Genomic DNA, 18,022 nt, shown 5'->3' with positions numbered 1-18,022 from the left:
AATCGATGATAGTTTTCTTGGGCATTCTCCTTTTTGTTGTAGAAAGCTTACACATGAAACAATTTCCCAGCAATAATCTTCGGTAACCGGAAGATGGCATTCAAAATCGTTCGACCATGCGATATCGGGATAGCCGTTTGAATCTCACAACCACATCAAACAACCGTTGTATGGTTGCTACAAAATCAGTACAAGGATTTTAGCGTCTAGACTCTAGTGGCTACTTTAGAGTTTAGACTCTTTTGAAAATAAAGAGAAACACACGACTGGATGTCTGAAAAGTCAAGAGAAAAAGACAAACAACTGATAAGCATATTGCTTAATCGAAGAAGAAATTCGGTTTCCATTTCTTTCGATTCAATGCAAAAGCATTTTCTTGAAGAATCATATTTTTCTCCCAAAAACTTATAAATTCAAAAACAGCCATTATCATTTCTAGTTTCTTTACAATTTATTCAACGAGACAAACGTGGTTCATACAATGACAATGATGCCATTGCCAAGAACTAAAAAAAAAAATAAAGGAACAAAGTCAATCAATAAATTGTCGCTGTTCTTCGAATGAGAACCGACCAAATGCTTCGCTGGGAGTTGAATTTTTTTTTGAAAGGATAGGAGAAAAAAAGTTAAAATAAATTATTGAATAGTTTCCCGTGTTTCATTTTGGAACGAAACTATTCAAATCAACAATTTCATTAAATGCAACACATTGTTGTTGTTGTTATCAGTTGTACTTGGATAGAGCTGGCAGTGGTACCATGCTGTTGCCTGGACGTCTATTTAAATTAGACGAACCAACATATCTGGAAAAGAAATGTTTATTAAGAAATTCGGGTATCTAATAGAACAAATGTTTACCTCCAAAAGACTGAGCTTCCTCGTTTAAGCTCACCACGAGTCTGTAAATCATTCCAACAGTCCCTCCAGCCGGCGTATTCAGGCATAACTGGTGGACGACCAGCCATTAATCTGAAAAAACAAGCCAAATAATAATGTGTTCCAATGGGTTTGGGTATTTTACCTTGATCCTGTGACAACCATGCAAGTGGACACAACTTGCAAAGGATACAGGATGCTTGCAAAGATAAACTGGAAAAAAGAAGCCGTTAATCTCTGGGCTCTATAGGTATAAAAACAAACAGAATTACCTGAGTTCCTCCAGCGCAATAAGTTCTTGAGATTTTATCTTTGACCAGATACTTGCTAACCATGTAAACAGTTGAGCTGGTCAAAACTAAACAAGCTACATCGCAAAGCATTTTCGGAACAAGTCCCGAGAAGAAACCAGAAATACCTTCAGTTCGGAAGATCTCTTTGATGGAACCAAAAATCGACCGGTAAACTGATTCTTTGCCAATGAACTGAGCCATCATTCGAACAGAGATCACATGGAATGGATGGGAGACAATTAACCCACTGACACTAAGAACGACGTCTCGTTTGAGAGCTGTCTTGAATTGTAAATAGCTAAAAAAAAAAGAATACAAAAATTTTCCTCTCTTCGTGACCTTTTTTTAAATTCAAATTCATTCCTAAGTGGGCTTGAGGTCTTGTTTATAAATTTTAGCTTTGCATTGTTTTGATGAGGGACATAAGATTTCACAGACGTAGATATTTTACAGATCGAAAAACATTACAGTAAAAGAATGTTAATGGAAATGTTACATACAGACAATACTGTTAATAGAAGAATAGATTGTGAAGGGCTTAGCAATATTTATAGCCAGTTTCTTCAAAGAAATATTTTAGGTTGATTTATGTTCAACTTGATTCTGTTGCGAATCCTTATTTATAGTCGTCACTGGAGTTGAAATTTTTCTCAAGTGAACGCCTGAGGAGTTTTTTTTCGAGCTCTAAATTCTTAAGATTAGAAAACAGAATACTTTTTGTTTCATTTAAATCTGTGTGTTGTGTTTTTTGTATTTCTGTAAAAAAATCGTGTTCGTTTTCTGAACATTGTGTAATACTTCGTTTTTTGTGTGGTGCCTCTTGGTGACATTTTTTTTTCATTATTTTATTACTTTCTTCAAATAGGTACATTATTTTACTAGAAGTTAACTTATTTCTATAATGAGGAGCTTTAGGGAGAATTATCATAAAAGAACAGTTCAGTTTCTTAAGAGAAGAACTAATTAAAAAATACGAAAAGCACTGCAAGTAGCGAAATTGAGGTTATGATAATAATGATCAAAACACGGTGGCAAAAAGCTTGCAGGATCGAGGAAAGATTTTTTAATACTAATGAAAGGTGGCTTAGCACATCTGTTGCATTCTGTAAAGCACCCGTCTCAGCTAAGAAACGTGGTGGATAGATCCAAGCCTCAAAACTCATAAAAGAAGTTATTGTAATTCCTAATAGGGCTGAAAAATACAGCCGTTTAGTGGGCGTGGTCTGAGGGCGAGTTTTAAAACTTGCTCTCAGACGGCTGATTTGATACCACTTTTAAGGGCATTCTGCCCCAGTGTGTGTCGCAGAAAAGATAGGCAAAAAATGTATAAACAAGACCTCAAGCTAGGGTTTCCAGAACATCTCTTTTAAAGAGAACACGTTCTATTTTTCAACTCTGATCTTTTCTACAATCTCTTTTTTCATTAAATTCTTTTTTTTTGTTCTCTATTTTTCAAATGTCCTCTTTTCAGTTTTTTTTTTATTTACATCATTACATCCCCTCCATAGTTTGTACAGTGTGTTACGATATACGATTACCTGTCTTCCATCTTAAAATTTGTTTCAACTCTGGCCACTCACCGTTAAGGTGATTTAAATTTTAAAGAGTTCTGTTTTTTGTTTTCCATTTTCTTTTTCTACATGGATTTTAGAGTTTGTTCTCTTTGTCTTTAAACTTCATTTTTGTTTATTTCAATTAATTTATCTAGGTACTTTTCAACAACTTTAATAAATGTTTATTGTCATTTTGCAAAATTTTACTCTGCGCTGTGGTGTGAATTCTGATTGTAAAAAATAGCATAGCAAATTGTCGATAGAAAATATTGAATGGTTAAAAGCCGATTAAGACGACTTAGAATATTTGTTAAGCAAATCGTCGCCCTAGTACTTTGTATATAAAATCTATAGTACTATCATGAAGTACAATTTTTTAGTTTGTTCGTTACCTGAGTGGTTGCGAGGGCGCTTAGATCGAATTAATAATGGGAGTAAGAAGATGAGATATACATTTCTGTTTGAAATTTGACATATTTTTTAGTTCGTTCGCTAGCTTACTTTTTTGGTGGCGCTGTTTTTTTTCATGATAGTACTATAGATTTTATATACAAAGCCCTAGTATTGAAGTGCCGTATACGCCATTTTTACATTTTATTTACATCGCATTTAAATGTTCGGAAGATTATTGCGAAAGAACTAACCGCTGGCATTTTTTGATTTTAGGCGTACGTCAAAACAATTCTCAAAAAACGGATAACAGATTTGAAAAGAGCAACCTCGAAAACATAAGACTGCATACCTAGTTCAAAAAATGCAATTTGGCGTATACGGCAGTTCAATACTAGGCACAGTGTGGTAATTCGCCAATCTGACTAGACAAAATAGAAAAAAAAAAGTTTAGCCACATGATTTTTAATCATGAGTTGAGCTTCTCAATACAATGGGTAACTGTAATTCATGTTTGGTTTTTTTGTTTTCATCTCGGATTAGCGTAAGCTAAGCTTGAAAGTTGGTTCTTGTCAACAGTTGAATGGAGATAATACAAAGTATTCCCCCTAGAAGGGGTATTCACGATCTGGTGCAACAGGCCTAGTAAAAATGTAAAATTTTATTTTTTTACAATAGATCGTGAACGCCCCTTTTCTTATCTATAGTAAATATTGATGCATGAATGAAATCCATGATGTTTTTTTTTAACAGGGTTGTTCCTTCACTGTTGCTTCTTCTTTTTTTCCATTTTTTATAATTTAATTCTTTGTTTTGTTCGGGTTAATTAATTTTCACAAATTATTATACATCAAATGAAAATAAATTACGGGACATGAGTACCGACAAGCCGACAACCATAATGAACAGAATAAAAAAGACAAACTGTTTATCATGGGCGACGCGACGACGGTGACCTCCCATCTGTCAAAAATAATTTTACTCTATTGTATTTTTATTTTGCAATAGGTCTAGGGTATAGCAAAAGTGCAAGACTGTTGTAAAATTTTAATCCGTATATTTTGTTGTTGTAGTGTTGTAAGATTTTACACTTTCGCACTTTTGCAATGATACAAGACCAGTTGCATCGGATCGTGAATACCCCTTCTATTTTTCGCTTGAGTTTGGTTGACGATTAAAAACGCTGTGGTAGTTTTTTTGTTGTAATTGTTTTTTTTAATTGTTAATCTACATTTGGAGGTAAAGTATTATAATTTTTATTTATTAATTACCATTGCAACTATTTAAAAAAAAATAAATTCTGTAAGAAGGCTAGGAAGTGCAAAAATAAAATATCTTTGTTTTTCAATTAGAGGTAAAGTTAATTTTTCCGCATTTTTCCGGTCTGAAATTAATTAATTAATGTATTGTGGAGTGTTGGCCTAAAGATTAGCTATTTACATGTCTCGCGTTTTCTCGACCGCCATACAACTTTTTTCACTTTTCAAAATGAAGTCAAGATTTTCAAAAAAACAAATTCTCGAAAAAAGTGTCAAAACTGCCAAATAAGATCGAAAAGACAGTTTTTTTTTATCTTTTAATGAGCAGGTATCATCTTTGGAACATTTTTGACAGTAAATAAAAATTAAAACATATATAAAAGGTTTGTGCTTCAAGTTAAGCGAAAAAAAAGACAAAAAAGGTGGAAGACACTTTGGACCGCTCTTTAAACATGAATTTCATTTTGCTTGACCAATATTAGGTATGTGATTGATAACTAAATAAACAAAAACAGTAGATAGTGAAACAAAAGTAGAATAGAATTTTTAAAAACTAAAAAAAAGGGAAAAATATAACAAACGGATTAAAAGTCTCCTAAGTGCACCTATCCATTAGAAAATAGTTAAAATCAGTAGAATCGCTCTCCGCAAAATTGAAAAAGCATATTCCAATAATACCGGAAAGGATTTATCGAAATGTTCTTTGAGTGAAGGATCAAAATGTATAAAAGATTAAGTTCTGATTCTCTGGAACCACTAAACCACTGGAATTTTCAACTAATGAGGCATTATCATTGATGAATGATGCTTTTCTGTCGGTACATTTTAAAGAAGTTCAATGCAAAAAGCAAGCAAGTGTAAAAGGCCAGAAATAGGGTCACGAAGAAATTTAGAGAATTATTAGCTTGAAAAACATCGAAGGTAATATAAACACAGCTGTTTTTAATAGGCCCTTATGTTTCAAGCTTGCATCGCACAAAAAGGAGTTACTTTTTTAAATTAGGTATCTGCAGATATTTTTAAAAGTGATACCATTTTTTATGATTGTGAAGCATATTTAATTAAAATCATTGCTAAAATTTTAATTTAAAGCATGATATTGAGAAAATAAATCATGTATGTCACCTGTCAAAAACGTGTGTAAAAGTTCTTTTTCTTAATAAAAGCTAATTATTCTGACTCTCTTTTTTCGTGAATAGCAATAGAGTTTTTATTTATTGAGATTTTTCAAGCGTTTTTTTAAATAATTAAGTATATCCAATCATAGAATATGTTTACGGAAACATAAATTCAAAAATGCATTTTCTTCATCACTATTTTGACCCACTTTTTGCAGAAATTTAGATTTCTTTTTAAAAAATCTTTCTTTTTTATAGAATTTTATCTATTCACATTCATTTGTTTAAAACTGTTTAGAAAAAAAGTCGATTTAACGCGAGTTATTAATTTTGTCCAGCTAGATTCGTGATTGGCCACACTAGGGCGACGAAATGTTAATTAGTACTCTCCTGCACTCCACTCCACCCCACTCCACTGCGTGGATGTGAGGTTTGGGTTTATGTTAAGTTTTTTTTTTTTTAAACCAAATATTCCAAAAAAAGGAACTTTTGCGAAGTGATTTCAAAATTTACTTGTCTAAAGATGTTATTTATTTATTTAAAAGACAATAACTAAGGAGGTGGACGCGTTTTTTCTTTGAAAAAAAAAAAAAATAAAATAAAAAAATTTGTATCTGTCCTGTATCCTAGGTCCCCTACTTATAACTGCTTAGGAAAAATATATTTGTATTGTTTATGTTACGTTGGTTTTTTTATCAATTGCTCTCTTTTTTATCTTTTTTTGACGGTTCGAGACGAGATCAAAATTTTCTCTTTTTAGTAAGGTCCCAAATGGACAGCCTACCTCAAGCCTACTTAGGATTGAATTTGATTAAATTAGGTAGATAATTTTTTTTTTCAAAAAAGAAGCCGTAAGCACTTACAGTTCTTCATCAGAAACAGATCCTTCCTGCCATTTCGAGTCGACAGAAAGCTCTGATAAAGATTCATCATTTTTCTCAGCTGGGAGACCAAGTTCGTTAGCGACTTTCTCACTACAAATCATTCCCACAATAGACCCAACCAATTTGGGTGTCAAACCGCGATACATTCCAAAGAAGCCATCCATTCGTCTTATGTAACCCGCTAAATTGTTTTGATTTTCCCCCAATTACAAATGAAATGTCAATACGATCTAATTGGAATGTTTTTGGCACTCACCATATTCGAATATGTTCGGTAGGAACATAATGGGTTTGCCTAGAAGTGATGTTCCTGGTCGAGGAGAAATTGGTTCATAGCCAAGCTAAAAGAAACAACAAAAAAATCAGGTTATAAGAAGATTTTCACGAAAATCATAATCAACTCAACTTGAATAAGAACTTTGGAGTATTCTAATGGATGCAGAGCTGCACTAACACCTAATCTCAAACCAAAACGAATCCAATCGTTAACCTCCTTTTCGTGGTCATTCATTGTTTGTGTTGAGTCGTTTAGATCCATTTTGTTGGAATTGTTGATGATTTCAATGAGTTTAAATGGCAGCTGGGTATTGGTAAGGCTGGAGTGATGGAACTGTGATTAAAATTTTGATTTTGTGATTCCTGTGAGGTGTTTTTTTGGAGAAGATAATCTTTTTAACTTCAACCGGCCTGGGACAATTTTTCTGAATCACAGAAATCTTTTTTCCTAAATTTCTTTTGACAAGGTGAAATGTCAAATTATTTCTTGTATTTGGTTTTGAATGTTTTCATTTGCGTTCAGGTTACGAGGAGAGAATTTGTTTTGGTAAATGAACACGTGCAGAGAGTAAAAAATGTTGTAAAAAAAATTTGCAGCAGCAGAAAAGTCTACATTGCCTAGGGCCAGTTGTACAAATATTTAATCCATGGATCAGCGACTTTTATCTTCTGAAATCGGTAGTAAAGCTGAGGTTTATCACTCGTTTAAGGTTCAAATATGTTTAACCCTCTGTCGGCACACGGGTGCGAATTTGGCAGGACAAATATTGGGCTCAAGTTAAACAGGCTATTATTACCTCACTAGATTATTTGCAGAAATTTCACTCTTTTGTCACTCACATTTTATTCTCAAATTTGTTTATGGGGAGTAGGATAGAGTTGCCTATTTTCGGCCGTCTCCAGTTTCCGGCCACCTTTTGAAAAATCGTTATAACTAGGGATTTCAGAGGGGTTTATCCCAAATTTTCGCTCGTATACTTTTCTAACAAATAAGAGAACAGCATAAGAGCAACATTTTGGAATAAACCTTATGAAATCAATAGTTATAACGATTTTCCAAAATGTGGCCGGAAACTGGAGACGGCCGAAAATAGGCAACTCTACCCTACCTAAACAGACCTACTGCGTAGGGGCCCTTACAAAAATGAAAGATGAAATTTTATTCCGTACTGTACTGAGGTTGTCAAATATGTCAGAGCTTCTCAATCACAAAATTTCTGACACTTGACAGTTCTGTGACAGCCGGTGTTTATTTTTTGCTCTTCCTCATTTTCCTTTAATTTTTATTAAAAAGTTATAAAACAATGAACAGATATTTATTAAATATTTCCTATATTGGTACAAGATTCAGGCAGGTAACCAATTTTCTACATTCCTAAATAATAAATCTAATGTATTTTCGTATAGTGGCATTCAAAAAGTCGTCTATAAAGGAGTACCACGAATAGACACCTCAACAATTCAAGGCTGTTTAGAACTAGCATTAAAAGTATTCCGGCCAATCAATCCTATAAATACACATCTTTCCAGTCGGTAAATTAATATTCATAACACCAACGCGTCCACTGTCATTTAATTTGAATACACATTCTAGAACAGATTCGGGAGTCCATGCTTTGCAATCATCAATCCACGTCGATCTAGAACGCCACGATGGGCAACCCTACAAAGTGGATGTTATGACAGGTGTCTTAAATCGAACTCTAGATAAACACGATCTTCCAATACGTGTCAATAGCACTAGGCTCGTTCCGGACACATTCCATTGTCGCTATCAAGCCAAAGGTCGAACTTATTTGTATCGATTGGCTGTAGCTAAAGATGAACCCATCGGAGCTATTCTGAAAAATAGAAACTATCAGAACTTCATTCCAGTGGATGAGTACAAAAGGTGTTACTTTATACAGTAAGTTTGACGAACTCCTATTAATAAAATGTATCATTGGCTTTTTGGGACCAATTACAGATTTTACTGTTTCTTAGAAAAAACACCTTTTTACCTAAATTTTGTTTATGAAAAATCTTTATTCTTGCTTTCTATCCCAAATTCAATGTTTTAACCAAATTTCATAAGGGTGGCCCATCATTTTTGTTTTGAATAAAAAAAACACCCTTTTATCCATGATATTTATGGAAATATAGACACTTTAGATTCTTGTTTCTAATCTGAAAAGTAAGTTAATTGCTGAATTTCAATAGGGTTGGGCACTTATACCCGAACAGTTAACGGAAATTCAAAAGTAAAAACGGTATAAAAAATTATTTATTGAAGAAAAAATATTAAAATATTTTTTACGAAAGGTGTAAGAATACCATATTATAAAAAAATAAGATTGTGTCAATGAGTACAAAGGTTTTATGTATTATAAAAATATAAAAACCGAAAGCATGTCGTTTTCACCAGAAGCCGAACACTAGGTGCCTTATTCCGAACACCATAAATTTTAACAATTTTCTGCTATTATTTAGATAAAAACTCTTTTATAACAAAAATATGAAACCTTCAAGGTAAACAAAAATGTTCCATACATATGTGTTTATAAACCAAATAGGAAACGGGGAGGAGGGGTATTGGAGGGTCGAATTACCCCAAATCAATTTAGGCCTACTTCCGATTATCGTACCTACTTTATTACTAAGTTTAAAATTTTATTTACTCGTAATTAATCTTTATAAATAAAAAAGTTCTGGAGGGTCCACAAAACTAGAAAAGGATGGCTCTGAAAACCCTACCAATTTGACTTTGTCTATCAAGACCACCACACCCAGGGGCGGAGTGTACTTACTACTTAACAAAAACAAAAAAGTAAATAGAATTAAATATTTCTGCGGGATGATCATATTTTGCTACAAATAGGGCCACACACCACTCACAATATTCAGCTCCTGGCACCGGTAAGTGTAAATCATGGGACATGTCTCATGGGATATGTCTCATGAGACATGTCTCATGGGATATGTCTCATGGGATATGTCTCATGAAAAATGTCTCATGGGATATGTCTCATGGAAAATGTCTCGATAGACGAGGGATATGTCGACATTTATCTATCCACATTTATCTATCCACATTTATCTATCGACATTTATCTAGAGACATTTGTCTAGAGACATTTATCTAGAGACATTTATCTAGAGACATTTATCTATCCACATTTATCTATCGACATTTATCTATCGACATTTGTCTAGAGACATTTGTCTAGAGACATTTGTCTAGAGACATTTTTCTAGAGACATTTATCAAGCGACATTTATCTATCAACATTTATCTATCCACATTTATCTATCCACATTTATCTATCGACATTTATCTATCGACATTTATCTATCCACATTTATCTATCGACATTCATCTATCGACATTTATCTATCCACATTTATCTATCCACATTTATCTATCGACATTTGTCTGGAGACATTTGTCTAGAGGCATTTGTCTAGAGACATTTGTCTAGAGACATTTTTCTAGAGACATTTATCAAGCGACATTTATCTATCGACATTTATCTATCCACATTTATCTATCCACATTTATCTATCGACATTTATCTAGAGACATTTGTCTAGAGACATTTATCTAGAGACATTTATCTAGAGACATTTATCTATCCACATTTATCTATCGACATTTATCTATCGACATTTGTCTAGAGACATTTGTCTAGAGACATTTGTCTAGAGACATTTTTCTAGAGACATTTATCAAGCGACATTTATCTATCGACATTTATCTATCCACATTTATCTATCCACATTTATCTATCGACATTTATCTATCGACATTTATCTATCCACATTTATCTATCGACATTTATCTATCGACATTTATCTATCCACATTTATCTATCCACATTTATCTATCGACATTTATCTATCGACATATATCTATCGACATTTATCTATCGACATTTATCTATCGACATTTATCTATCCACATTTATCTATCGACAATTATCTATCCAATTTATCGATCCACATTTATCGATCCACATTTATCTATCGACATTTATCTATCGACATATATCTATCGACATTTATCTATCGACATTTATCTATCGACATTTATCTATCCACATTTATCTAGCGACATTTATCATGAGACATTTCTATCGAGACTTTTCTCTCGAGAAATTTCTCTCGAGACATTTCTCTCGAGAAATTTCTCTCGAGACATTTCTCTCGAGATATTTCTCTCGAGACATTTATCATGAGACATTTATCTATCGACATTTATCTATCGACATTTATCTACAGACATTTATCTATCGACATTTATCAATCGACATTTATCTATCGACATTTATCGATCCACATTATCTATCCACATTTATCTATAGACATTTATCTATCAACATTTATCGATCCACATTTATCTATCGACATTTATCTATCGACATTTATCGATCCACATTTATCTATCCACATTTATCGATCCACATTTATCTATCCAAATTTATCTAGAGACATTTATCTATCATTTATCTATCGACATTTATCGATCCACATTTATCTATCCACATTTATCTATAGACATTTATCGATCCACATTTATCTATCAACATTTATCGATCCACATTTATCTATCCACATTTATCTATAGACATTTATCGATCCACATTTATCTATCGACATTTATCTATCGACATTTATCTATCCACATTTATCTATCCACATTTATCTATCCACATTTATCTATCGACATTTATCTATCGACATTTATCTATCGACATTTATCTATCCACATTTATCTATCCACATTTATCTAGAGACATTTATCTATCGACATTTATCTATCGACATTTATCTATCGACATTTATCTATCGACATTTATCTATCGACATTTATCTATCGACATTTATCTATCCACATTTATCTATCCACATTTATCTATCCACATTTATCTATCCACATTTATTGATCCACATTTATCTATCGACATTTATCGATCCACATTTATCTATCCACATTTATCTAGAGACATTTATCTAGAGACATTTATCTATCCACATTTATCTATCGACATTTATCTATCGACATTTATCTATCCACATTTATCTATCCACATTTTTCTATCCACATTTATCTATCCACATTTATCTAGAGACATTTATCTAGAGACATTTTTCTAGAGACATATATCTAGCGACATTAATCTAGCGACATTTATCTAGGGACATTTATCTATCGACATTTATCGATCCACATTTATCTATCCACATTTATCTATAGACATTTATCGATCCACATTTATCTATCGACATTTATCGATCCACATTTATCTATCCACATTTATCTATCCACATTTATCTATCGACATTTATCGATCCACATTTATCTATCCACATTTATCTATCCACATTTATCTATCCACATTTATCTATAGACATTTATCGATCCACATTTATCTATCGACATTTATCGATCCACATTTATCTATCCACATTTATCGATCCACATTTATCTATCGACATTTATCGATCCACATTTATCTATCCACATTTATCTATCCACATTTATCTAGAGACATTTATCTAGAGACATTTATCTATCTATTTATCTATCGACATTTATCGATCCACATTTATCTATCCACATTTATCTATCCACATTTATCTAGAGACATTTATCTAGAGACATTTATCTATCCACATTTATCTATCGACATTTATCTATCGACATTTATCTATCCACATTTATCTATCCACATTTATCTATCCACATTTTTCTATCCACATTTATCTATCCACATTTATCTAGAGACATTTTTCTAGAGACATATATCTAGCGACATTTATCTAGCGACATTTATCTAGAGACATTTATCTATCCACATTTATCTATCCACATTTATCTATCCACATTTATCTATCCACATTTATCTATCCACATTTATCTATCCACATTTATCTATCGACATATATCTATCGACATTTATCTATCGACATTTATCTATCCACATTTATCTATCGACATTTATCTATCCACATTTATCGATCCACATTTATCGATCCACATTTATCTATCGACATTTATCGATCCACATTTATCTATCCACATTTATCTATCCACATTTATCTATCCACATTTATCTCTCGACATTTATCTATCCACATTTATCTATCGACATTTATCGATCCACATTTATCTATCGACATTTATCGATCCACATTTATCTATCCACATTTATCTATCCACATTTATCTATCCACATTTATCTAGAGACATTTATCTAGAGACATTTATCTAGGGACATTTATCTATCGACATTTATCTATCGACATTTATCTATCGACATTTATCTATCCACATTTTTCTATCCAGATTTATCTATCCACATTTATCTAGAGACATTTATCTAGAGACATTTTTCTAGAGACATATATCTAGCGACATTTATCTAGCGACATTTATCTAGAGACATTTATCAGGAGACATTTATCATGAGACATTTATCTAGAGACATTTATCATGAGACATTTATCATGAAACATTTATCTAGAGACATTTATCATGAGACATTTATCATGAAACATTTATCATGAGACATTTATCATGAAACATTTATCATGAGACATTTATCATGAGACATTTATCATGAGACATTTATCATGAGACATTTATCATGAGACATTTTTCATTGGACATGTCTCATGAGAAATGTCTCATTAAAAGTTTCTCATGAGACATGTCTCATGGAAGTGAGACATGTTTTCAGAAATAAAAGCAGGAACATAACGAAGCGCTCTTTTAATGAGTTGGTAGAAGTAATTATATAAGAATTTCAAATCCAGAATCTTACTTTAAAGTCAACGTTTACATATTTCGATGGGTTAAATTTAACAAGGATTTTGGTGTCTTGCAAATTTTTAAAATTTTTTTGGCAGATTTTGAAATAATCTATGCCGATATGAATCGCTTACATTCCCGATTTTGTAGAAAACTAATCCAGCTGCAAAATCGAGGTTTCAGCATTGCATTTGGGTCTGGGTTACTTCAAATTTTCACTTTTCGAACCAATGAATGTTGTTAAGGCTTAAGGCTGTATCCAAGTCTTGGATATGAAGGGGGCCTCCAAGAAAATGTGGATACAGGGCCCCCAAAGAGCTAGTTACGCCACTGCTGCGTCATGCATTTTGTATAAAACCAAAACGGTCTTTATTTTCTAGAACGTGCACAACAGTCCCCAGAAGTTTGTTTTTGTCACGTTTTAACGTTCGTTGCGTTTTAAACTGGTCCATTCCCAAATTGAAGCTCGGCAGTGACTCTTGAGCCCTTTAAAAGCTCCAACATCAGCCGGCTGCATGATGTGGGTTGTATACGGGGGAGAAATGCATTGCATTGAAATATGAATAATTATTTTTTTTGTTTAAATATGAGTATTAAAATAAAATATATATATAAAATAAATTTATAGCTGTCGCCTAGTTCCAAAAAGTGAAGTTCGCGAACATGAAACTCATAAAAATTGGCTTCCTATTTAAAAAAAATTCAATAAAAATTAATTAATAACTGTCTAAACTAATACATAAAATTATAAAATTTAGCTTAAACTATATTTTCATTCAAATAAACACAAAAAAAGTGTTCGGCTACTGGAGCAGTTCGGAAATAAGTGCATCCACCCCACCACTATTATTACTTACTTTCTTCCAATATACCCACATTTTCTCTACACCTAAAAAAAAAACACCCTTTCACATGAAAAAAATGTTTGGACTAATTTTATTAGTAGTTCCCATGGGAAAGACCATATTTTTAATAAATTTCTTAAGCGTACCTTATGTACCATTGATTTTATCAGACTTATCGCAAAAAAATTTTAAAGACTACTTAGATTCTTGGTTTCTGTTATAAATGAAACATTTGTATCAATTTTCATTGGTGTAACATTTTTTCCCCAGTTTTTCTGGTATTTTCTTGTTCCGAATTTCATCATTTCTTAAAAAAAACACCCTTTCACTCAAGATAATTTTGTAGACTCTTTAGATTCTTAGTTCTTTTCACCAAGTTTAAAAAATTAACCGTGAGCTCCTAGAAAGCAACCAGTGTGATTTTTAGACTTAGTGAACCCAAATGCGTTAGGTTCGACAAACAATTTTCTGGAAAATGTTAACAAACAGTTAAAATAAGCATAAATTTAAAATTAGTACAAAATATGAAAAATTAAATATTTGAAAAACTAGAGCTGTTAGAAAGAAACCAATATGATTTTTGAGCTAACTGAACCCAAATCTATAAAATTAGATATAAATCTTTCTGGAAAATTTTAAAAAGTTGAAAATTGTTGGCCAGTGTAATTTTTACCTGTTGAAGTCAAAAACAAACACCCTTGTTTTTAATCAGAAATAACTTTTTTTTAGAACTATTGACTTTATTTTTATGTCATAAGATTCAGCATCAAAAATAACCTTAAAAACATGTGTCATGTGATGATATTCCACAAACAATTTTTGTCTCTACATTTTTGACCTTCACCCCCTCCCTCTTGTCCGCGAAAAAACACCCTTCCACCCAACTTTTTGTATAGACTTTTTTATCCTTGGTTCTCATCCCAAATGCAACCTATTTGCCAAGTTTCATGAGTGTAACAATTTTTTTTATTTGTTGATTTTATGTACTATTTTACCTGTGTATTATTTAAAAATTAAAAACTATTTTGTATTTTTTTCACTTTGTGTTTCTTTGTAGTTCAGGCTTTAGAATATGAAATCTAATTTGATGGCTTCATTTCAGGGATCATAATTTCGACATCGAAAAGTTTAAAGAAGGAGCAAATCTCTTCAAGGGACGACATGATTTTCGTACTTTCATGAGCACCGCTTCCAGTAAACAAAAGATTGATGTAAGTCATTAAAAATGGTTCGTCTTGTCCCAGAATAATTCTAAGAATTCGTTTCCAGAAAGGACCAATGTTCAGTATTCGATCGATTTCTGATATCAAAGTGTACCCCGGTAGATCTCTGGCAGTTCATCCAGACGCAACTCGTGCTGAATCTTTGTACAATTACTGGGATTTGGAAATTTCTGGAAGATCATTCCTATACAAACAGGCAAGTATTGATACGAGAAAAGTAATGAATCCATTTCCAGCAGAGTACTTTTTCAGGTTCGCCGAATAGTGGGATGCTTAGTGTCCCTAGCCTGCCATAGAATTCAATTGAAGGATGTTTATGAAATGCTTACTATCCCTTCCAAAGAATCATGGCATCCTAAGTGTGTGATGGCTCCTCCGTTTGGTCTTTATCTCTGCAAAGTTCATTATGACGAATCTGATTTAATTTTTAAAGAAGCTGTAAACGAAACAACCTCCCAATATGAGTCTACTGGAACAACTGAAGTCCAAGAAAAACAAGCTCAAGCCAACTAACACTACAATTACTACAGCTAGCGGAAGCAAATACATCGAATCTTCCTCCGATGGCCACAGGCACATGCAACTATTAGAAGAAAATTCATTTGGTTTTGTTGTAGACACAAAACCCGACCTCATTCCAGCATGCATTTTGGAAGATTTCTTATATCTCGGTTCTCAAGATTCTGTGAATGTTGACAACATTAACAAATACAACATAACACATATTTTGAGTATTGGAATACCAAGTCCTCCAATTGAAGTTGACTTGGTAAAGACATTTATTGAATGCTTGGATTTGCCAGAAACGGATTTAAATCAGGAAATTCTTCCTTTAGCATGTGAATTTATGGATGAAGCTCGCCAAGTTGGAGGAAGAGTTCTGGTGCATTGCAATGCAGGAGTCTCACGGTCTGCTAGTTTAGTTATAGGATATTTGATCATAAAATGTGACTATGATTTTCAAGATGCTTACAATTTAGTTAAGTCAAAGAGAGAGTGCATTCAACCTAATGCAGGATTTTTAAAACAGTTGAAAGATTTGAAGAGATAAGTAATTTTATGTTGTTGTATTTAATTTTAAGTTTGTTAATGTAAAAATAACTAGTTCTAATAAACAATGTTTTTTCTAATATTTACACTAAAGCACAATTTCTGAAGTAGAAAGTTGTTCGATTTTTCTCAATTTAAACTAATGATTTATTTCTAAATCTTATCGTATTTCATTTTCATCACAATAGTTACTGTGTAATAAGGGCTGAGTTATAGCTATCAGCAAAATCCATGAGGAAACATTTTTTTTGCTATTTTGAATACTTTAATCTTTTATTTTGAGGCAAATTTTGATGAAATAAATTGAAAACGTATTTCCGCTAATTTTTTCAAAAAGAACCGATGCATTTCGTCTTATAAACGCTCATGAGTAAAATATTTCAGATTCCTGATGTTACAATTTTTACTGATGGGTTTTACTGATACCAGTTACCATGTAAAGTTGCTATCAAAATGACGAAAATCGAATTTTATATTAAAATGTTTCAACAAATTGAGCTTCTAGATCCGAAGCTTTTAGTTTAAAGAGTATGGGTTTTCATAAACGTCGGAAATCTACGTTTGTTCAATCGTCTTTCTGCTTTGTTGCATTAATGAACAAACAAATTCTGTAGAATGTTTGCAGGCCTGCGAAAGTACAATTTTAAGCAGTCACTGAGTTTTCATAAACGTTAGAAAAAAATATACAAAAAGAAGACCGAATGAGTTTTGTTTAATAAGCAAAAAAATATTTCCTTTTCAGCTCCCGAAAATATTGTTTTTAATAACACGGAAAGTTTTTAAACCGTGTTACATAAGGGTGGCGCAAAAAAATACATATTTTCTTCCACTTTTAATAGCGGAATGAACAAAAAACGAGTGGTTCACATTTGAAACGAATTATCGACGGAAAAAAATATTTTTAATTAGGGTGTTCAAAAAAAGAAAAACTCTTTTTGCACCACTCATCATGAACCAAATAAACCTCTTCGGGAGTTCGCAGCCATAAAATTTTGGCTGCGCAATCTGCCCGACGTTGACGACATAAATGAACAGCAGTACTGTAGTTGGACTAAGTTAGTCCGATCGCAGATATGACTTTATGAACACGTCTAAGGCAGGCCTAAGTTAGGCAGGCGTTTATGAAAACACCCTATATTTAGAATTAACAACTTTTTTTTTTAACTTTAAAAGCTTTTTACAAGATATGAGGCTTACCAGCACCAGGGTTGTAAAAGAATGCAATCTTTTGTGAGTGCAGTGTTTAAAATTCAGTTACACAATTGAATAAAAGTTTGCCAGGGTTAATAAAGGATATTGCATTGAGCCAACTAGCTTCATCATATTTATCAATAAGATCGAGGTTCAGTTGACTACGATGATGGTGAAGGTACGAATTGGCTAGATGAAAAGTAAGAGAACATTTGGTAGAATATTAAATGGATTTTCATAGGCCATCAAGTGATTTCGACCCAAAAAATAGAAT

General features: G+C 32.5%; 3 protein-coding genes across 3 annotated transcripts; 2 read left to right on the top strand and 1 right to left on the bottom strand.

The window, feature by feature from the left end:
* Positions 1 to 426: 426 nt before the first annotated feature.
* On the bottom strand, positions 427 to 7,122 carry LOC129911599 (mitochondrial carrier homolog 2). The gene is made up of 7 exons (XM_055989440.1): positions 6,780 to 7,122; positions 6,630 to 6,714; positions 6,353 to 6,554; positions 1,149 to 1,467; positions 1,022 to 1,089; positions 859 to 969; positions 427 to 803 (listed from the first exon to the last, which is right to left on the bottom strand). The coding sequence occupies exons 1-7, from the start codon at positions 6,909 to 6,911 to the stop codon at positions 725 to 727; spliced, it is 996 nt and encodes a 331-aa protein (XP_055845415.1). The 5' UTR covers positions 6,912 to 7,122; the 3' UTR covers positions 427 to 724.
* A 791-nt stretch (positions 7,123 to 7,913) lies between these two features.
* LOC129911303 (tRNA pseudouridine synthase-like 1) lies at positions 7,914 to 16,112 on the top strand. Its single transcript, XM_055989047.1, has 6 exons — positions 7,914 to 8,000; positions 8,057 to 8,182; positions 8,244 to 8,555; positions 15,387 to 15,495; positions 15,554 to 15,703; positions 15,760 to 16,112. Exons 1-6 carry the CDS (start codon positions 7,954 to 7,956, stop codon positions 16,018 to 16,020), a joined length of 1,005 nt encoding a protein of 334 aa, XP_055845022.1. The 5' UTR covers positions 7,914 to 7,953; the 3' UTR covers positions 16,021 to 16,112.
* Positions 16,085 to 16,558, top strand: LOC129909405 (dual specificity protein phosphatase 19). Its single transcript, XM_055986492.1, has one exon. It carries the CDS (start codon positions 16,085 to 16,087, stop codon positions 16,556 to 16,558), a length of 474 nt encoding a protein of 157 aa, XP_055842467.1.
* Positions 16,559 to 18,022: the final 1,464 nt, after the last annotated feature.

The sequence above is a fragment of the Episyrphus balteatus genome, chromosome 2, assembly GCF_945859705.1.
Source record: "Episyrphus balteatus chromosome 2, idEpiBalt1.1, whole genome shotgun sequence".
NCBI classification, from domain to species: Eukaryota; Metazoa; Arthropoda; class Insecta; order Diptera; family Syrphidae; genus Episyrphus; species Episyrphus balteatus.
Note: the sequence above shows the minus strand (reverse complement) of the source record. Positions and strands in the feature narration are given on the sequence as shown.

Coding starts and splice junctions, on each gene's coding strand:
- LOC129911599 (XM_055989440.1), bottom strand. CDS start 6,911: ATGGATCTAAACGACTCAACACAAACAATGAATGACCACGAAAAGGAG. Junction 1,468..6,352: donor TCTGTTTCTGATGAAGAACT/GTAAGTGCTTAC, acceptor TTTTTTTTTTAG/CTATTTACAATTCAAGACAG. Junction 804..858: donor GGAAGCTCAGTCTTTTGGAG/GTAAACATTTGT, acceptor TTTCTTTTCCAG/ATATGTTGGTTCGTCTAATT.
- LOC129911303 (XM_055989047.1), top strand. CDS start 7,954: ATGAACAGATATTTATTAAATATTTCCTATATTGGTACAAGATTCAG. Junction 8,183..8,243: donor AATACACATCTTTCCAGTCG/GTAAATTAATAT, acceptor TACACATTCTAG/AACAGATTCGGGAGTCCATG. Junction 15,496..15,553: donor CCAGTAAACAAAAGATTGAT/GTAAGTCATTAA, acceptor ATTCGTTTCCAG/AAAGGACCAATGTTCAGTAT.
- LOC129909405 (XM_055986492.1), top strand. CDS start 16,085: ATGCAACTATTAGAAGAAAATTCATTTGGTTTTGTTGTAGACACAAAA.